This window comes from Lagopus leucura, unplaced genomic scaffold (genome assembly GCF_019238085.1).
Source record: "Lagopus leucura isolate 7727_CA_CO unplaced genomic scaffold, USGS_WTPT01 Super-Scaffold_100001, whole genome shotgun sequence".
In the NCBI taxonomy this organism is placed as follows: Eukaryota; Metazoa; Chordata; class Aves; order Galliformes; family Phasianidae; genus Lagopus; species Lagopus leucura.
The window spans coordinates 66,062,018-66,083,329 of record NW_024962262.1 but is presented as its reverse complement, the minus strand read 5'-3'; the positions used below and the strand labels follow the sequence as shown (position 1 = coordinate 66,083,329).

General features: G+C 48.3%; 1 protein-coding gene across 1 annotated transcript; it reads right to left on the bottom strand.

Annotated features, from left to right (window-relative positions):
• Positions 1-9,702: 9,702 nt before the first annotated feature.
• On the bottom strand, positions 9,703-19,989 carry LOC122177618 (maestro heat-like repeat-containing protein family member 2B). The gene is made up of 31 exons (XM_042867195.1): positions 19,950-19,989; positions 19,525-19,646; positions 19,251-19,373; positions 18,946-19,111; positions 18,690-18,788; positions 18,369-18,520; positions 17,860-18,003; positions 17,280-17,372; positions 16,970-17,039; positions 16,741-16,854; positions 16,582-16,655; positions 16,145-16,264; positions 15,892-15,999; positions 15,545-15,704; positions 15,378-15,418; positions 15,003-15,144; positions 14,826-14,878; positions 14,377-14,484; positions 13,993-14,112; positions 13,747-13,869; positions 13,456-13,611; positions 13,114-13,236; positions 12,715-12,794; positions 12,182-12,317; positions 11,973-12,065; positions 11,494-11,589; positions 11,203-11,326; positions 10,893-11,002; positions 10,302-10,454; positions 9,891-10,045; positions 9,703-9,754 (listed from the first exon to the last, which is right to left on the bottom strand). Exons 1-31 carry the CDS (start codon positions 19,972-19,974, stop codon positions 9,703-9,705), a joined length of 3,435 nt encoding a protein of 1,144 aa, XP_042723129.1. The 5' UTR covers positions 19,975-19,989.
• Positions 19,990-21,312: the final 1,323 nt, after the last annotated feature.

Here is a 21,312-nt window from a genome sequence, read left to right as displayed (position 1 = left end):
AACACAGAGCTACAGATATGGAAACATTACAACATTGTTGCCCCCAAAAAACCTTTGCACCCTAAAATGATCATAAAAAAAAAAAGAAAATTAAGAAAGATACCTTTCAGCAGTTCCCGCAATATTTTGATTTATTTAATTCTGTATATATAATTGTGATTCATAATTTTTTGCTTTTTACCACTCTGATATAAGGTTCAGGAGAGCAGGATGAATAGTCTGTAATGTAGTGTGCCTTAGCTTACTGGAGTTCTTGCAAATTTTGATTGTTTTTTTTTCTGAGCTAACACTGTTAACACTGAGTTAACACTATCTCTGGTAACTGGAATATATTCTACCTTAAAATTCCTGATACTCACTACCAACATTTAACTCACTCCTAGCATAGATTTATCTGGAAATTAATTTGTATGTAAACAAGTATCACTGTCAGCCTATGGTGACTACATGTGGTCCATGTTCTGCAAATTAATCCTATGAATCATGAGCCAACTGTAAGAATGGGCTAAATACCTAAAAAATGCACTTTTATATAAATTTGTTGGTGACTGCTAACAGTATTTGCTGAATAAATTATTTCATATCATGGAATCATATAACAGTTTAGTCTGGAAGGGACCTCAAAACACACCCAGCCCCAACCCCTGCTGTGGGCAGGGCTTCCCCCCCACCAGCTTAGGCTGCCCAGGGCTCCATCCAACCTGGCCTTGAGGCTTGCACTTGTCCCAGTTTTCGTATTGGTTAAAATAATCATTGTAGTTAAATTGTACAACCTTAACCTGAAAGAAAATACACATGATTTAAGGATAATTTGAAAACCTAGTATTTTGCTCTTGGAAATTAAATATTCTAGTTAAACAGATATTTGTGGATATTTAAGATCTGAAAATTACTGAATTCTATGTGGTCTTGTAGCACTAACCTAGTTGGCAGTTACATTAACCATCTTCTGTTTGTTTCCCCGTTAGCAGAATAGACTAAACTACAAGAATAGGCTTTCCTTTCAGCAAATTAGTATATAAAAGCTTATTTCTTCCACAAAGACTGTTTCTAACTGTCATGGATGATAGCAAATGATTTACAATAGATGGAATATGATGTTATAGATGTTGTCCTTTTTTTGATTTTTGTTTTGTTTTGTTTTTACTCTTCTATCTTGATGGCTCCTGTCTAAAGGATTATGTGATAATGCCCATGACGTCTTCCCTATTGAGCCCAATGAATTCTCATTACAGAAGGTTCCGTCTCTTCTGCCGCATAACCACAACCCACATGGATTACACAAAGCACTTGAATAATCAGCTTTTTCACAGAGTAAGGGTTTTCTCAATTATTGATGATAAGTGAAATTGAAGAGTGATATAGCCCACCACTTTCACTTAAATCCTACTTCAAGCAACTAAGAACATTATAGAAAGTAAAGTTACAGTACATGTGGACTTCAAGTAAGTCCAAACTCAGTTTAACTCATTTGCTGTAAAAACTGATCTTGAATCATAGAATCATAGAATCGCTCAAGTTGCAAAAGACCTTAAAGATCATTGAGTGCAACCACAACCTGACCATACTGCCCGAACTCTAACAGCCCTCCGCTAAATGGTGTCCCTGAGCAGCGATCACCAAATCATGTGCAATGTGTATATGACCCTGAGGTTAGGTTTTCTTTAAACTAAATTGTTAATCTGACATACTAAGTAAGGATAAACTATTTCATCTTCTACTGGAGTAAGACAATTAGCTAACTCGGGAGAGACATTTGCTTTTCTTAAATGGCAGTATTACCTTTGGACTGATGTTAGTTCATATCACAACTGCTTTTGCTGGCATTTATCTTTCAAGGCAGTGGAGTTAGTAGATCAGTGCACAGTATTAAATAAGGTTTAGAATAAAGATGAGCTAATGTGACTGTTTTACATAGGAATGATATTCAATTTAAATTAGATTTTTATTTCGGCAGAAAAGTAATGAAAGTCTAAAAAATTATGCATGCATGGCAAAGTACCTATTAAGATATTACACTTACTAACCTGTAATGGAATAAGGTAATTCACTCAGATGACACAATGTAAAGTACTACCAATTTTAAAATAGAGGATTATTTAAAAGTTTATTTAGAAAATAAACATTAAAGAAGTTCCTATTCTTTCATGATAAGTACACAGTAGTATATATTCCATTAACAGAATACTCGTTAAAACCAGCCCTCTAATAAAAGGCAATGGAATTGGATATTCATAAGATGTGATGATGTTAAAGAGCTGTGACTGAATTCAGCCTATATGTGAAATACTGTTAATACTGTATAAGTGCATAGAAGAGAACAAAGAGTGAGTCAAGAGGTTTGCAGTTTAATGACATTAAACTTCTTCCCATTCAATAGCTGCAACACAAGTACAGAACTGCTTGACACAATATTCATTATATGTACTTTAGCATTAAAAGGATCACCATTAGAACAGTAGTAGAACTGTAGGAAGGAGGATCTGAAAGATAAGGAAGATAAACATGACCAAATCAAATGTTTTCAGTGGCAAATATGAAATTGATAGTTAACAAAACAACAACAACAAATCAGAGAGACACTTTGACATCCTCTTAATTCTCTTCTACACGTTGTTATTAGTATGGGATGACTGCAAAGAAAGTTTGACATGGAGAAAGTTCACTACTCTTGCCCATGGCCTATTTTCTTTTTTTTTATTATTATTATTTTTTTTTTACCTAGACCATAATTAATTGGCAGAATATGTAAGTAGCTAGACAAGTTAACAAACTATACACTGGAGATGTTTGATGGCATTTATACTAAGTGAAATTTTTTTGTGAGGAGTGATTGGTGGTTTGTACAGATACTGTTGCTGCTCTTTGTAGACCAAATCTGCTTGGAAGGAAGCAGAGCTCTCAGACTGGAAAGAGCAAACAGGCCACAAAGGTAGCTGTGTTGCGAGTGGAGCTTGTAGCCAACTGCTTGAGAGGAAAACTCTTGAGCTTTAAGGTTGACTCTTGGACAAATTCACAAATTGATTGAGGGTATACGTAGCCTTTCTATCTCTTTTTCATTGGGAGAAAAAGTCACTGATCTTATGTCTCATGGTTATATCTACCAATGATTGTTCTAAGGATCACTTAGGTGGGAGAAATATTAGATAAATTGCAACTGTTTTATTAAATCCATGTGTCTCGAAGGAGGGGACAAAGGTGATCCTACAAGCCACAGCTGTAGTTCAGTGCAGTGTGATGCAAAAGCATAGTGCCAAAAAGCCTGTTCTAGAACAAAAAATATTACATCTGTGCAGTGCTGTGCCGTGCCACGTATGGAAAGGCAATATTTCAGGTATTTGGAAAAATCACTTGTTTAACGTGGCTTTGGTGCCTCAAGGCTTCAAAGTCGTGAAATCTGTTTGTTCTTTTGTACTATGAATATATGCTGAATGTACTATATTCCTCACTTGGATACACATATATTGTTAGATCTGCATCATCCCATATTTTTTATTCAATGTCCCCTTCAAGTACTTAGATGCAAAAATGGCCCAAACAGTACTCTTGGAATTGCAAGTTGCAAAGTGCAAATAGATAGCAATGCATGCCTTCATTGGGCACACAACACTTTATGCAAATCTTTGCATAGTACAAAGCTAAACATAATGAAACATCATTTGAAATCAGTGGGATTTAGTCATTCTGTTGTTTTGTTTTGTTTTGATTTTTTTTTTTTTTTTAAGAAAAAGGAAAAACACACAGATGAATATACCTTTTCCCAGATGTAATGACAGGAAGGATAATGCTAGACTTGAAATAAAGATCTGCCTTTTAGAATTTAAGTGATAGATCTTGAAAGAAAAATGACTGAAAGATCTGCAGTGGTTACATACTGCTTTTTAGCAAACAAAATTCTGCTTCAGAAAAAAACAAACGAAATGTAGGAGGTAGACAGCGGTGTAGAGTTCAGATGCACAAAGATAGTACTCCTTAAGTATGCATAGATGGGATGTGTATTAAGAATAAGAATCACATACTCAGTAGGAATCTGGTGCTCAAGCATTATGGGATATGACATAGAAACATATGCTTCATTTCCACAGACCAGGTATAATCAAAAAGCAAATGCAGAGTGTCATTTTCAATTCACATAAATATTCTTCAGAGCGGAGATTTTAACAAGGAGCTGCAACTCTCTTATGTGTACTTAAAGCCCTTTTTTCTCTCTTTTTTCATTCCATTACTTTAGTGCAGAGACTTCAGCATTTGATAGTACCTTTATGATCAGTACCGGAGCTGCAATTAAATCGTACACTATAAACTTGAGGCATTTATATTGTGTGGTGGAATAATTACCTTTGAACAACATACAGAGCTAAGGGGTTTACTATATAAGAAAGGATTTTAGATCAGCTAGGATAATAAATTATTTGCCTTTGTTATTCCTGGTTCTGCATTCCTAAGGTTAAATATGATTTTCAGGATGTCCAGGACAGCAGTTCTGTGTTATTTCAGTTCCTTACATGAAATAGTTATAAATGTCTTCTGAAATCTTTGTAGCATGGTAAATCACTGTCAACGCATTTCAACTGGTTATATTTGGCATGTTCTCTATTTTCAGACACAGTCAATGCAGTGGACATATGAAGTCAACGGACTGCTTCCGCAGACTGCACCACCTACAAGCCCAGCAAAAGTGGTTTCTACCAACAGTTACATAAGATCAGCCACAGTTCGACAGCGCAACTTTTTACATGAGAATCTGAAGCTTACAACCACGGGGGTATCCTCACCGATCAAGGGAGCACCTTTAATCCTGAGAAAAAAATAGAGAAAGTTGAGCTGTGATTTTTTGTTTTTTTTTGCTTATTTGTTCATTTTATGGGGGAGGGATGGAATGAAGTAGATCTCTTTGTCAAATGAACATCCACCAGTGACTTTATACGGGTGTTCCAGCTTTCTTTGCTCTTAATGTACTGTTACATCTATGCTGTCATGCCTTATAAGATCACTGGATGGATAACACCTACCTTCTTTTTTCACTGGAATTGTTTTTTCTGACTTCACTAACAGAAAGTAAATTTTATTTGTGCCTTTATTTTGATAGTGGAGTGTATTTCAACAACAACAACAAAAAAAAAAAAACAAAAAAAACAGCTTAGCACAGAGTAAGTGCTTTCTTGGCACAAATATAGAATGATCATCACTGCTCAGGAATGGGGAGCCTGAGAATAACCTATGTATGTTGGTGTGAATGAGTACCAATAAAACCATTTTACCACCTCATGCTTGACGATTTTGTTTTTGCCACACGTTTCGGAGAAGCTATTAGAGGAAATGTTGGAAACATATAAAACAGTGATGGCACTCTTTAATCTCCCATTTTAAATGCAGTGTGCCCTGTTTTGATCAGAAACCAGGTAATCTCAAGTAAGAATAAAATTTCCCTTTCAAATGCAGTATGCAACAGAGGAAAGGCGCTGAAAATAATGATATCTGGTATGTTTCTAAAAAAGAATAAGAAAATCTTACATTTCATTTATATGCTACTGGGAACACAAATACAGCGAGATTTCTTAAGAATGCTCTATCTGCATATGTAATTGAAGGAAGTGTTCCTATAACTGTAAGAAATCAGAATTTACAGTTCAGGAATATGCAATGGTTTCACAACTGATTATGGTATTCAGGAAGAATTTCAGTGACAATTTTTCTTTGTCAAAGCTTTGTTTTCCTGGCTTTGCTTTCAAATGGTTTTACTTTCCCATTTAAAATGAGGCCTGTTTGCAGCACACTCAAATGAGATAGATAAGCAGGTGGCATATAAATCAGTCACTCAACAGTTAAGTGTTGCTCACTTCAGAAATTTTATTTCACAATTAGCTTGCCCACATCTGCTATTCCATCTAGTAGATTTTCAAATTTGGTCATACATTCCAACGTTAAAAAAATAGACAAATGTTTATCTGATTACATCTGGAATGCATTTTCAAAGGTGAAGTTTAATCATATTGTCTATCTCAAGAGGGAAACATCATCTGTTACTTCTGAACCAGTTTACAGACTTTTCCAGTATATACAAGGCCACTCAGGATTTATGCAAGATTTGTCATCTGCACCTGTACCTTTTTTTAAATAAATGAATTACATCTTCTTATTTTTCCAGAGTTTGAACTGAAAATATTTTTTCAGGTATCATGAACATAGCTGCAAAGGTGATTTGAATAGGGACCATTATATCTGTGTGCTTCTAACTTCCACACTGTTTTACATATTCTCCACATACTTTTATGGATTCCACTGACTATATACAGTCTCTCTTAAAAAAAAATTCTTTCTAAGCAGCAGCTCTGGAAGATTTCCAGAATGATAAGTTTTATTATCTTCTTGCTCCCTCTAATTTTTTTTTCTTTAAATAGAATTACTGAGCCATAATTGAAAATTGTGGAGTTTCAGCCCATTGACGTGAAGAATGCATACAAGAAAGGATTATAAAATGATGGTTTTTATCCATAAAAACTTAAATCCAAAGCTTTTGGACTTCCCATTAAATAAGAATTTCAGAAATGAAAGGCAAGATGCTCACATTATCCCACATCTTAAAAATGTAATCCATGAAAGAAAAAACTGCTGGAAATCAGCCCAGCCACAGTTGTTGCAGTTAGAGTATAGATGAAAAGGGAAGGAAGAAAAGTCCAAATGATTTTCTTAGCATTCCTTCTAAATTACCGTTTATTATCATAAGCTTCTTACAAGGAAATGGAAGAAAATGAACATAGACTCAGTGTTACTGCTCTTGAAGAAGCACTCATGATGTTTTCTATGGACTCATGTTACAGCAACTGCTAGCAGAAATTAGAAGAGAAATAATTACCTTTGTGTCTCCACATTATAGCACAAAGGATGAAAAAATAAGTACCTCTTTTCAAAAACTGGATGAGGTTTAACAAAAGCAAGTGTAGAGTCTTGCATCTGGGGAGGAAGAATTGCATGCACCAGTACAGGTCGGGGGATGAGCTGCTGGAGGGGAGCTCTGCGGAGAGGGACCTGGGTGTCCTCGTGGATGACAGGTTGGCCATGAGCCAGCAGTGTGCCCTTGTGGCCAAGAGGGCCAATGGCATTCTGGGGTGCATTAAAAAGAGCGTGGCCAGCAGGTCGAGGGAGGTGATCCTCCCCCTCTACTCTGCCCTGGTGAGGCCTCATCTGGAGTACTGCGTCCAGTTCTGGGCTCCCCAGTACAAAATAGACAGGGATCTCTTGGAAAGGGTCCAGCGGAGGGCCACAAAGATGGTGAAGGGCCTGGAGCATCTCCCCTATGAAGAAAGGCTGAGTGAAGTGGGTCTGTTCAGCCTTGAGAAAAGCAGACTGAGAGGGGACCTGATCCAGGTCTATAAATATCTAAGGTGTGGGGGGCAGAATGACGAGGATGGACTGTTTTCAGTGGTGAGTGGAGACAGGACAAGAGGAAATGGCTGGAAACTGCAGCATAGGAAGTTCCGCACAAATGTGCGCAAGAACTTCTTTACAGTGAGGTGACGGAGCACTGGAACAGGCTGCCCAGGGAGGTGGTGGAGTCTCCTTCTCTGGAGATGTTCAAGACCTGCCTGGATGCCTACCTGTGCGACCTGCTGTAGGGAACCTGCTTTGGCAGGGGGGTTGGACTCGATGATCTCTGGAGGTCCCTTCCAACCCCTACAATTCTGTGATTCTGTGATATGACAGATGAAAGATGACATACAGCAAGGCAAATAAGTGTCCTTTGATGGTCTGTTCTGAAAGGCCAGTGTTCAAAAACAGGACCTCTTCTGTATTTATCCCTCTCATCTTTCACAACCCAGATATATAAAACACATTACTCCCCCTACTAAGTGTTCCTAATTTTCTGTATGTTACTGTTACAAATGTAACAGACAAAACTGTAAAAAAATAAAAGTGCACTGTTACCATTTCATAAACATACAAGTCACAAAATACTGTCATCATTATTCCTAGCTCATATCAGGTCCTCTTTGCTTTTAAAATCCTGCCTATTACTCTCATAGCTGAACAACTTCCACTTGCAACCACTGTTCCCAGCAGTGAAGACCTCAGGGCATTTCATGCAGTATCTGGTCTCCCTCAGGTCTCAAGATCTATACCTGAACTTCAGTTCTTAGTTTATTCATTATCTTAGCCTTTTTATTACTATCATTGTTTTGACTGCAAAGCTGAGGCCTGGCTTAGGCAGGATGTAGCAGTAAGCATGTGAACAGGTTTTCTCAGGAAGAAATACTACGTGTGATCCTCAGGTCATGCAACCTCATAGCACTGTGTGCTTTGTCTTCTGATTTGCAAGCTCCACCAGTCCACAGGAGACCAGCTGTCTTAGTAGCTCACAGCCTGAAATTCAGCCTTTAACGTTGTTTGGCCTTGTTTTTTTTGAGTCGCTTCAAGATTTAGTTCTGATGTCTTCAATGAATATGAGAAATGCCCTGGGACTGTCTGAAGGAATTAGACAGCAAACTTAACACAGAAGTCTACATCTACCACCACTGAGGAATCAAGCCATTATGTGTCAAACCTGGAGGATGGCAAGCTCGACTCACACATCTCAGGAAATCAATGAATTGTAATGGTGACAGGTCTGCCATGTGTTACAACATGCTGCAGCCAGGACCCACTGGGTAGGTGCCTGCAAAGAATATTTCACCCTTCTATTCTTCACATTCACTGCTCAACGTCCTTTTCTGATTGACTATTTTACTTCCCTGGCTTGGGTGGGTGTTGAGTTGGGTGGGGGGAAAATGGAATGAAATGCAACAAGGGCAAGCTAGAGACTTGTGTCTAGGCAAGAGCAATGCCAGGTAGCAGTATAGGTTGGGGACTGCCCTGTTGGAGAGCAGCGTAGGGGAAAGGGAGCCGTGGGTCCTGGTGGACAGCAGGGTGACCATGAGCCAGCGCTGTGCCCTTGTGGCCAAGAAGGCCAATGGCACCCTGGGACCTACTAGAAGGGGCATGGTTAGGAGGTCAAAAGAGGTTCTCCTGCTTCTCTACTGTGCCCTGGTGAGACCGCATCTGGAGTATTGTGTCCAGTTCTGGGCCCCTCTGTTCAAGAAGGACAGGGAACTGCTTGAGAGAGTCCAGCACAGAGCCACAAAGATGAGGAAGGGACCAGAGCATTTCCCTTACGAGGAACGTCTGAGGGAGCTTTGGCTTGGAGGAGACTGAGAGGTGACCTACTGAACGCTTCTAAATATGTCAAGGATGTCTGTCAGGAGGATGGAGCCAGGCTCTTCTCAGTGACATCCAGTGACAGGATAAGGGCAATGAGTACAAGCTGGAACAGAAGAGGTTCCACATTAATGCTAGAAAAAACCTTCTTCATGGTGAGGGCCACAGAATACTGGAACGGGCTGCCAGAGAGGTGGTGGGGTCTCCCTCTCTGGAGACATTCAAAACCTGCCTGGACGCATTCCTGTGTGACCTAACCTAGGTGTTCCCAGCAGGGGGATTAGATTAGATGAGCTTTTGAGGTTTCTTCCAATCCCTGACATTTGGTGACTGTGATTCTCTAACAAGTATGGAGAAGAGACAGCAGCTATTAAAATGAAGACTTGGTTAAAAAAAAAAAAAAAGAGTACTATTTATTTATTAATTAATTTATTTATGTATTTTTAATAAATAATACAATTTTTAAGCTCTTTATCTCTTCTCTTCCTTTTGTCTTTTCGCTTCGCTCTTCTATCGGCTCCACTGTTGTAGACAAAACTCTCTTATTCTCCTCCACATCTCGCTAGAAAAAGGAGAATCACAAGTTGTGACTAAGAAATTTGTGTGTTTCCTCCCGGGAAGCATTCCTCCTTACTTCCTCTGACAGAGGCAAGCTACAACTGGGGCTGCACCAACAGCAAAGGCAGGAGTGCTGATACCTGTCTGTGGGCCCAAGCAGCCGGGAGAAGTTGTCAATCATGACCTCTTTGTGGCAGCGGATGAGGATGACCACCGCCTGGCACAGGAAGGGCATGAACGTGCTCTGCTGCGCGGATGATGTGCAGCTGCGCAGGATGTGGAGGATTGGTAGCACCTGAAGGAAGAAGGGGAAAAATAATGACTTGCTGCATCCTGGACTCTGCAGGGCCTAACGATGGACATTCAGCACATGAGCAGTGCCTGCTCCCTTGACATGCTGCCAAGGCCTAAGCCTAAATTGCACACCAACCACCCTGTCCAAGCCCTGGCTCTGCGCTCAGGCTGTGCTTCTTTAGCACAAGAGGCAAACGGCACAAGGCGTAGTGCAACAGCCAGCGAAAGTCCAAGAGAGGTGGAAGAAAGTCTCTTACGTCCCGACAGATGTCCTTCCCGTACATCTGCAGAAAGGTGATCATCCACTTCCCAGCTGCACGCACGCGTATTCCTTTGCCTTTCCGCAAGGTCTCCTTGATGGCCATCAGGAAGTCAACGGTGCGTTCCAGGGGGAAGTTTCTGCACACCATCTGCAGAGAAAAGAGAAGAGGAGAGATCTCATCACTGCTCTGCGGCAGCTCTTCAAAACAGAAAGCAGTCTGGAGGGCGTTCTTAGCTCAGCAGCTTGCCGCTCATTCAGGGGCAATCACAACGCTCCTGCTCTCCTACCCTGCTATTTATACGGAAGGCGGTTGAGCCTTCTCTCAGCTGCTCCACCCATGGTGTTTGCTTACATGCAAAGCTTACCTAGCAGCCACAGTCACACACACACACAGACACACCATGGAATCAGCTCCTTGCAGCTGCCTGAAGGGCAGACATAGCTCAGAGCCTCCTGCTACTTGCTGAGAAAAGAGGTCTCAGGGTGACAGCTCATTTTGGAAATGGTATGAAAGGCTGGGGACAGCCTAGGGTCGTGCAGAAGCCTATGCACTGAGATGCCACCACCCCTTTTTGGGTCCACTTACCCTTGCCAGTTTGGATGAGGTCTGGAGCTGAGCAGCGGTGCTGCAGTCATTCAGCCCCTCACACAGGCTCCCAGTGTCTCCTGTCTCGATGACTCTGTTGGCCGCCTTGGCTGGAAAGAGCACGGGAGAAAAGGGAAGTCATGCTTCTAGAAACGGAACTGCTTTCCATGGGGGAGAGACTGAGGACAGGGTGGGGACAAGAAGAGAGCTGTGCACAGTGCATCTCCCTCCTGTACACAGGGCCCAGCCCGTGGGGCTCTGGTAGCGCTGCGGAGGAGAGCACAGGGCTGGTGCATCCCGCTCTACTCACCTTGGATTTGCAGAAGGGAGCTCAGGCAGGTGGCGGCCAACTGGCGGGATGTGGGCATGGGGTCACATGTCAGCGGAGCCAGCAATCCCACCAAGGAGCCAAAGGACTCACAGGCATCTCCTCTCTGCAGGGATGAGGGGCGGGAACAAAGCTGTAGGCAGCCCCAGCTCTCCCTAGCTTCTCCTGCCCGTGCCTTCCCCATGCCAGCATGCACAGCTGGGCGGAGCTCGCCTTCCAGCTCAGGGGCACTGGGGAGGGAGCAGGGAGCATGCAGTGGGGCTTTTTACTCACCGGAAGCCCTTCACAAGCAGCCAGCAGCTGGGAGCAGGTCTGCAGGGCCCTGTTACGCTCCCACATGTTGTTTGAGGTCAGTGATCTCTGCAGGACCTGAAGCAGAGCATGTCTCACCATGGACATTTTTCCCTTCCTGCCATCCCTCTCCCTGTCCCTCTTTTCCCAACAGTTTCCCTCAGGTCCTGCCCTGTGGCTCCACGTGGACCCCCGCCTCACTGTGCGCTGACACTGCTGCTCCCATTTTCTGCAGATACTGCTGCCTCCTAACCCAGGAGCTTTTCCTCGGCTGGGCCCTGCCAGGGGCTGGCTCCTGCCTTTCTCCTGCAGAGCCCATTTCTCTGCCCATTTCTCAGCTCGCAGTGAGCTGGCCTGTTAGCAGGAGATTTCTCCCCCTTCGATCATACTCTCTGTCCCCAGATCTCTGTCCCTGCTATCAACGGGCACCATGCTTCCTCCCTTGCCCCACACGTACTCACCTGGACTATGTTCTGGAAGAATCCCCGGGTGGTCTCTGTCTCAAGCAGGACCACCATGAGCCGGCCCAGAGCTTTCAATGATGTCTGCAGAAGCTGAAAGCAGGAGAGGGGATTGAGGTGTGGCATCACGGCTGCTGCCGGAGCATAGGCCGTGTGTGCTGAGGTAGGGCTCTGACGCAGAGGTGGCCGGGAAAGTTACGGCAGGTTACCTGCAGGTACTGTGCTGCTTGCTGTGACTTCTTGATCTTCAGCATCATCTCTGCTGAAGGGTGTGACACAATGTTCTTGCAGCACAGAGCCAACATTTCACGTGCATCCTTGCTTCCTAAAGAGGGCTTCAGCTTGCTGACAGGAGGAAAAAAAGGAAGAGAAAGCAGAAAGGGCCTTTACCACTGCTCTCCAGACTGGTGCAGACAATGTCTGAGATTCTCCCAATCAACAGCTGCAAAGCCAACACCTCCAGCCTGTGCTGCTGGAGCAGCGCCCACCTCCTCCCTGGCAGCAGTGAACCACTTCCCGCTCTGAAGGGAAGAAGGCCCCAGGTCTCCCTTCTCTTCCTTGCCTGGGGACAGCAGTACCAGGCCTTTCTCCCTGCCCAGAATCTCAGCTTCACTGGCCACAACAGCCCAGCCGTCTCTCCTGTAGATGCAGCTCCTTCCCCCCTCCCCCCTCCAGGCCTTCGGAAGCTACCCTAAAGGGGGACCACCATCTGCCTTGCAAGCCTAGAGGCTCCCACCCTTACCTCAACTGCTCCAGGGCCAGAATCACCTTGAGGGGCACTGGGGAGACAGGGGTGCCCAAGTAATACTTCTTCAGCAAGTCCTGCAAGTACCAGAGAAACATTATCAAAGTGGGCAAGGGCCACGAGAGAGCTCTTCTGCCTGGCCCACAGACAGAAACAACTGCCACACACCAGCCCCATCGTTCCCACATTTCCCATGCAAGCACTGCAGGATGCAGCAGCTCCACAGCTGGTGGACCTAGCCTGCTGCCTGCTGCTGCCTGCTGCTGCCTGCCAGCACCCAAGGTCCCCACCAGCTGGAGACGTGTGGCTGAGGGAGACCTGCATGGCTCCAGGGATGGCAGCCTCGTGGCACAGCCCGGAACTCCTCCACAGAGAGCCCTGGCTCTAGGCACTCACCATCAGGATCTCCAGCAGCTTGCTCTTCAAGGAGGGGTTAAAGAATGCGGAGCCACCCACAGCATGGACGGCAGAGCTGAAATCAGTGATGCTTTGCACCAGCGCGAGCTTGTTCTGCAAGTCCTGAGGCCAAGAGAGAAGAACATTCTTGGAACTGTGGGAAGGGCTGGGGGCTGTCAAGGGGACACATGGGGCAACGCTAAGGGAAGGGCTTGGATCTTCATCTGGGCACAAACCGTTCCCCAACGGGCCTTTGGAAAGAGAAGGCCCATCTCAGCATCCCCCCACGTGGAGGGGCTGCAGCTGGGCGCTCTGACACCCTGGCAGACTTCGAGCTGTCACCTGGCAGCTGCAGCTGTACAGCAGCAGGATGTTGCCCACAATGTCTCCCTCCAGGCGGGCGAGCAGCTGCTCCTTGGAGGCTTGCAGTGCCAAGCTGCCATGGGCGAGGATGAGAGCGCTGCGTGTAGCCTGAGCTCTCGCGCTGTCCAGCTCCATCTGTGTGAGGAGAAATGCCTTGAGACACTCGCTCAGCAGCCCCCAGTGCCCTGCGGTGCACCTGGGCTCCCAGGGCAGGAGCTGCTGTGAAAATAAGGCAGAAGAATGCCAAGATGGGAACCCGTAGCACTTTACCTTCTTGCGCCTGGAAATCCTCCCATTGCAGCCTTTGCACAGCCTGGACGCAAACATGGTGAGTGTGTCCAGGACTGTGTGGAAGTTGCTGTCAGCAGCATGGCTGACAAGAGAGATCATTCCCTGCACAAAAGAACGAGGGGCAGTTGGCGCAGGCCTGAACCTGCTGGCACGGCCCTCTAAGAAGCCTTCTGCCCCAGGGACAGAGCGCGGATGCTCACAGAGTTGTAGGAGAAGAGAGCTCACCTGGGCCTCAGATGGCTCCTCTGCATTGGATTCCTCCAGGTGCTGCAGCAGCTTCTCCTGGACATGGACGACTTCCTTACAAGCTCCCAGAACGGCACCCAGAGCCTTGTAGAGGAAGGTCTGCGTGGGAAGGGAAGGAGTAAGCTGGGATGTGGCAGCAGCCTGACCTTACGGGAGAGGGCTAGATGGGAAGGACGCACACTCCCTGGGAGTCGCTGAGAGCAGCTGTGGAGCAGAGCTGTAGCCAGCCCCAGGCAGTTTGCAGGGAAGCGCCCTGTGAGGGCACAGGCCGTGGAAGCAGCATGAGCAGCCCGTGTGGGCAGAGCACCAGCCTCAGCCCCAGCCCCAGTTGGGCACTGCTGATTAGAGCCACGGGGAACTCACCTTTTCTGCAGAGCTGCTGGCAGAGCTGCTCAGCCGCCGGCTCAGCTCGCAGCTCAGGGCCTTGGTCCAGGCCTCGTCCTCCACGATGTCCAGCGATGCCCTCAGGAACTGTTGGAGAACAGGAGAAGCCAATGTTCCCTTGCCCTTTGCCTCTTCCCGCGTTCCCAAGTCACTGCAGCCTTCTGGGGAGAGGTGCCTGGAAGAACAGCCCGTCTCCCAGCTCCCCCCAGCATTCCCTCCATTAAAGCCACCTACTACTCCTCTCCTAAGACCCCCCCTTGGGCTTGGGACAAAGAGGAAGAGGCAGCGCTGCAAAGGCGAGCAGCTGCTCCACAGCAGCTTTTGAGAGGCTGTTCCTGTCCCGTGGTGGCTCGTATGGGAGCGGGGCTCCTTGTGGCAGGCAGGCAGGCAAGCATTTCTCTGCACCATGTCTCTCCACAGTGCTGTACCTTTAGCAGACGGTGCTCCCACTCTTCAGAGTTGGGGAAGCTCTCATCTTTCCCTGCACAGCAACAAGAAGCAAAAGAGCGTTGCTTGGAATCAAGCCACAAAAGAAGAGCTGCACCCAACCTGGCTTGGCTTGGGCACTCGCCCACTCTACCTCTCCCTCCCCACCAGCATTTTACCTTCAAGACGCTGCAGCAGCAGGGGGATCTCAGCAGCCCACTTGGCCCCCACAGCTCTGTGGATCTTGCTGTGGAGGTTTTGCAGGAGCAGCAAGGCAGCGGCTTGGAGTTCGCTGCCTGCAGAAGGGCTCCCTGCCACCACCTGAGCGAGAGCAAGGAGAAAGGGTCACTTCCGCTGCAAGAGAAGCGGCTTCCCCCAGGAGGAAAGCAGCTTGGCTCTGCCCTGATGGGCAAGGAGCAGCCAGCAGCTTGGCCCATGACATTGCAAGCTAGGAAGAGAACGGCATCCCCAGGAGTGAGGCAGGTGCTGGCACGCTCGGCCATGCTGCTTCCTCCTCGGGGCTTGTGGCACCGGCCTCAGGAGCATCTACTTACCAGCAGACGTGCCAGCAGTGTCTGGGGAGTCAGCAGTGGGCCTGCGAGGAGAAAGAAGTGCTGAGTAAGACTCCAAGACACTCTGTGCCCTGCCACGTGCACCTCTGCTCTCCCTTCTGGGTGCTAACATGGGTCAGCAGAGCTCACGGGGGAGCTTCTGCTCCTACCTTGAAACATGGAGCTGAGGAAGTGGGGATCCAGATCTTCCATGTCCCGCACCGTCAGCTCCCCTCTCTTGGCCAGGGCTTGGACGCAGCGGGAGACCGGGATCAGCATGCCGGTGTACTGGGCTGGCACCACGTACAGCAGCAGCCTTGGCCACAGGAGCTGTAGGGAACGAGGCAGTTGAGCATGTCAGCATTCCTGCCTCCGCTCAGAGATAGAGAGGACTCTGAATTTCCCTGAGTCTTGTGTCCTTCAGAGCACGCTGGAGGACAGACCTGAGGTGTTGGAAGGGGACGAGGAACACGTGGTGCAAAGGCAAGGAGTGGCAGCAGGGCAGAGTGTGACTTACTTTGGAGATCCCTCTCGCAGAGACATCCAGTGACCCCAGGATGTCCATGCACAGCTCTTGGAGAGCTCCCTCTTCCTGGGCTTCCTGGGCGGAAAGGTCTCCGGCTGCCTGCACAACAGTGGTGTTGAAACACTGGTTACTCTCAGTTCTCAGGAGCCTCTCAGGAGGCTCAGGTGTGGCCCCACCGGTGCTTTTTTGCCAGCCTATGAGCTGCACAGGTCCTCCAAAGGAAGATGCTGCCCACTGTCCTTACCCTTCTTCCTGTGGTGCGGCTGAACTCCCTGAAGATGTGCCCCACCACATCCCAGGCTGAGCAGCTCCAGGCGTTAGCGCTGAGCAGATCCTCAATGAAGTGCAGCACGGCCCTCCTCACCTGCCAGGGGTCAATTGTGGGTGTGATTTTCCTGCTCAGAAGGCCAAGGGAAGCCACCTGCTCATCAGGTGCCCTTTGGGCATGAGCAGAGATGACAAAAGCAGAGGAGAAGAGGTGAGGGCCAGGCCTTAGCACCAGGCTGTGCACTTTCCATGCACAGCACAGGGACCCGACTGCTCCACTCTGCCTGCTCTCCTGACAGGAGCCATCGTGACCATGTGGTCGATGCCCCAGCACATCCCTGGTCACCCCAGCCCTGCCGTATTGGCAGCAGCATCACCCCCCTGACAGTGCTTTCCTTTCCCCAAACAGCTCACCCGGGTCCTGGGGTCACTGCACACACGCTGCACAGCCTCTGTAATCTGCAGCAGCTTCTCTGTCATCGCAGGCTCTGCAAGAGATGCACAGAAGCATGCGTGGAGGCACAACTCAGATGGCAAAAGGGATCCCTGGAAGTCCTGACCCGTGGTACTGACCATCAGAGCGAGCCAGAGTGCCGAGCAGACCCAGGGCTGCCACGCATCCAGCCTCCCACTCATCGCCCAGCTGCGACTGCAGAAACAGGACCGTTTCCTCTGGGCAGATTTGGGCTGCAGGAAGGAAATGCCATGCTGTGTTAGCGAGCCACTCGTGCCCATTTGTGAGGTGAGAGAGAGATGTATTGGCCAGAGCACCAGCAAGCATTGCCAGAGCTCCTCTCCTTACCCTGCAGCAGGATGCAGCGGGTCAGCTCTGCTCTGTCAGCCTTGCTGTGCTGCTTGGCGTCATCAGAGAGCTGTGGGAACAAAGTCCATTTGAGAAAATCACATGAGCATTGAGGATGGAAAAGACACTGTGCTGCCAGCTCCTGTCTCCCTTGGCACTCTCAGGAAGAGGACACAGACAAAACTAAGCCTGCCCCACAGGCATGCAGGAGCTAAGGGTGAGCAGCCATCAGAGGCTCAGAGCTTTGCAGTCCTCCTGAGGCTTAGCCAAGAGGGAAACTGCTGTGCACACCAGGATAGGCTCCCCTTACCTGATAGAACACGGCACTGGTGACGGCCAGAAACTTGTCCTTAGGGATGACAGACTGAACTCCCGGTAAGGCCTCCAGGAACATATGAAGGCTCTGCAAGAGACCAGCAGAGAAAGAAAGGGCTGAAGCCACATCTAGCCACTTGGGAGCAGAGCAGAGGAACTGTTTCCCAGTGGTTTGCCCGCTGGGAGAAGCTGCCACACAAGCGTTCTTGTTTGTCCATCCCCCCCAGCAGCACCAAGAGAGGCTCTCTGCTCTTAGCTGAGCCTTGGGGCTTGGGCATCATTTGCAGGCATTTCCCACCCGCAGCCCTCTTCTCCCCCATCAGATTCAGGAGCCCCCATGGTGGTGGTGAAGCCTCCCATCCCCAGGAGATGGGCACCAGTGACTCTTGGCTTCCTCCTGGCTCCTGTCCACATTGTTCCTTCCTTGACTGAAGAGCTCAGCAAGCCTCAGACTTCCCTTGAGCACCTGTTCCTTCTTTCTCCAAGGACTGCCCACCTCCTCCCTGCAGCCCCCTGACCCCTTGTGGCACTTGCACGGGCCCCACGTCCACACCAAGCCCTGTGCAACATCTTACCTTGGCCACCCTGCAGGTGTCTTGCATCTCCCGACACGGGTGCACGAGCCAGAGGAGCTGCTCCCAGACGTGCTCTCGGGGCAGCTCCTCTTGCAGGAGGACAGTCATCATGGCAGTCACAGCCCCGAGAACGGCCTGTCTGTCCTGGAGAGGGATGGCAGAGGCCCAGCATCAAAGACTGAAGGTCTGCCCTTCCTACAGAGAGGGCTTTCTTTTTCCATTCCCCTTCCCCACACCCCTGTGCCCAGCAGCACATGGGCTCGCTTTCCCTGGGCAGGCAGGTTTTCCCCATACCCTCATCCCCGGCTCTCCCTGCCACAATGCTGTGACTTGTGACTGCTCCCTGGCAGGGAGATCCAGCCCCAAGCACAGAGCCAGTTTGGGGCCCTTTGCAGAGCCAGCCCACACCCTCTTGACACCCCTCTGCTCTCAGCCTGCTGGGCACAGACAGAGCTGCCAACATGGATGCCCCAGCTGCCATCCCAGGCTGGCAATGCAGCAGTGCTCACCTCTTCCTCCTTGCAGTCCTGCCAGTTGCTGACCACAAAGAAGAAGAGCTCATGAAGATTCTCATACATTTGTTCTTTCTCTGTGGCAGGCCAGGGGCTGTGCTTTCCAGAGGACAAGTGAATCTTGACGCCATCCATCCATTGTTTCACAACTGAAAATATACAAAGAAAGAAAGAAAGAAACAAACAAGTAATTAATTATAGAAAACAACAACAACAACGTAACAAAACAAAAGAAGAGAAAAGGCAGCCTGTGAGAGTCTGCAGCAGGGTGAGGTGCAAGGGCTGTCCCCAGCCCCCTGCCCTGGGGCCGGCACTCACCAGCACAAGCAGTGCGCAGGGTCCGGCCGCTCCTCACCCGGCCCACCACACTGCACAGGCCGGCCAGCGTCAGCCACACAAAAGAGATGCACTGTGGAGCTGCAGAGAGGAAGGAGAAGGGCACAGTCAGAGCCTCAGCAGGGAGGGAGGAGAAGCTGCAGAGCCCTGCACCCCCCAGCTCTATGCAGATCATGCGCAAGGGGAGAGACCCCTCTCCCTAGTTGTTATAGATGTCAGGAGGCTGAGGGCACTCTACCATAGATGCTGAAGAGTTTGCTCAGGGTGACGAGCACAAACTCCTTGCACATCTCCCGTGTGGCCTTCAGGTGGCCCTGGAGCTCGGCCATCACCATGGAGAAGTGAGTCCGGGCCAGAGCCACCAGGACATTGCTGGCAGCCATTCTCACGCTGTCCGTCACGCCCTGAAAAAGAGTCACTGGTGACACACGGCACAGGAGGCTGCCCAAGGCCTTCCCTTGGAAGAGCCAAGCCAGCGCCGTCTGCCAGCAGAACACCAGCATGGGCAGGCAGCTCCCTTTGCCTTCGGGAGTGACCCCTCACCTGGGCTGCTGTCAGGTCCTGGGACACCTCAGCCAGCAGCCGGTTCACCACTCCGCACGGCGGGTGGCTGTCCTCTTCCCCCAGGACGTGCTCCAGCTCGCAGTACGCCTGCTCTCGGTCACCCTGGGGACAGGGATAGGTCACGTTTTGCTTTGCCCTTGTTCCCGGGGAGCCGCCCGCTGCCACCCATTGCCATGCCGATGTGCTGCCGGGGCCTGGCACCCACGGGACAAGAGCCAGGGCAAGGACCAATGGTTGGACGTCCCCAGCTCACCTCCTGGTCTTGCAGGCGCTGCAGCAGTAAAGTCACGGCACAGGTGGGGACAGGGCTTTCCACCCTGCCTCTCTCCCCGCGACGTGTGCGTCTGGGCATGCAGCCCACACAGGCAAAGAGACCTGGAAGGAAAGAGCAGAGCAGCTGCTGCCGGTGTTGCTTGGAGCCAGGGCCGAGCATGCAGCCAGCTCTGGGAGGAACGCTCCTCCAGCCCCACAGCGCGGGGTGGGCTGCGCTGGCACATGCGTGTGGTCAGTGGGGAGAGGGGATAGAGCCTTTCCCTGGCTGGGGTACTGGGGAAAGCACAGTGGGCGGCTGCACTCAGCAGAGCAAGGACAGTGCTGCTGGCACGTCCTAAAGAGACACTGGAGGCACACACATGCTCGGGCAGCACCACGGTGTCCAGAGAGGTGGAGGGACCTCACCTCGAAGGGCTCTCAGCCGCTCCATCACAGCAGGATGCCTCCAGACAGACACAACGCTCTCTCTGGGTTCACTTCCTGCGCGTCCCACAAGCGGACTGAGCCACTGCTCCCACCGCTGCCACAGGGGTGAAAGCCACAACTGTGACATCACAGCAAGGAGTGTCACCTCACAGAGCATGACATGCCCTGGGCTGGGTCCTGGGATCCTGTGATGGTGCCTGTTTTCTGTGTTGGTACCTGTTCATGTAAAGCCTAAAGGCAGCTTAGAATAAACAGACCAGTTTGTTTACATTCGTTGTGTGCCACAAAGTGAATCTAGGATGAATAGTGGAAACATTTTTCATGTCTTACATTACAATAACTTCAGGAGTCCCCCGTAACACACACACTTTTTTTTCCCTGAAACATATGAATATTAAATTGATATCAGTCACAACCTTGCAGTGATTTTTCAAAAGTCGTGATTTGTGTGACTGAAACGGAAACCATCAGGCAACTGCAGCTGTGGTATGAATTTATGAAGATAGTTCTCAGATGAATTCCAGTATGTTTTATATTGTCTTAAACATTTAATACAAATGCTCTCAGGAATACCTCGTATTGGGAAAGAATCCAACTCAGGAACAAATGTCGTGATTTTAGATCACTCTTCAGTTGCAAACAAATCGCTGGCTATTGACGTGTTTTCCATCTTGCATTTAACAATCAGCATAGGTATGATTACTCAGAGGAAAGCAATAACATATAGCAGTAATGGGAACGATACTATATGAAATCATGGAATGAAATTTATCTTTACAGTGTCTGTTTAATTGAGATTCTATAAATACCACGTCAGAAAGCAGTACAAAACATTCATTTCTCCAGTCAAACTGGAATTTGTCCTTATGTACTGCATTATTGCTGACAAATAAGACACAGTGCAACAAAACTGCAACTATGGAAACATTCAAATGTCTGTTTACTTCTCTTGATTGAAACTTATTATAAAATTCTAGAAGTATAGCATCAGATACGATCTTCATTTTGACAGGTGACAGGACGAGGGGAAATGGCCTCAAGTTGTGCCAGGGTTGGATATCAGGAAAGATTTCTTTGCATAAATGGTGTTAAGCACTGGAACAGGCTGCCCAGGGAGGTGGTGGAGTCTCCTTCTCTGGAGATGTTCAAGACCTGCCTGGATGCCTACCTGTGCGACCTGCTGTAGGGAACCTGCTTTGGCAGGGGGGTTGGACTCGATGATTTCTGGAGGTCCATTCCAACCCCTACGATTCTGTGATTCTGTGATTCAATCTATTTACAGGTACAGTAGAATCTCAGGTAAGGCGGGTATATAAATTTTAATTGGAAATGACAGGTCTTA

Excerpts from the sequence above, each read along its gene's own strand:
- LOC122177618 (XM_042867195.1), bottom strand. The coding sequence starts at position 19,974 with ATGGAGCGGCTGAGAGCCCTTCGAG. Across the intron at positions 16,855-16,969 it reads CCGCTGCATCCTGCTGCAGG|CCCAAATCTGCCCAGAGGAA; the intron begins GTAAGGAGAGGA and ends TCCTTCCTGCAG. Across the intron at positions 15,705-15,891 it reads CTGCGAGAGGGATCTCCAAA|CTCCTGTGGCCAAGGCTGCT; the intron begins GTAAGTCACACT and ends CGTTCCCTACAG.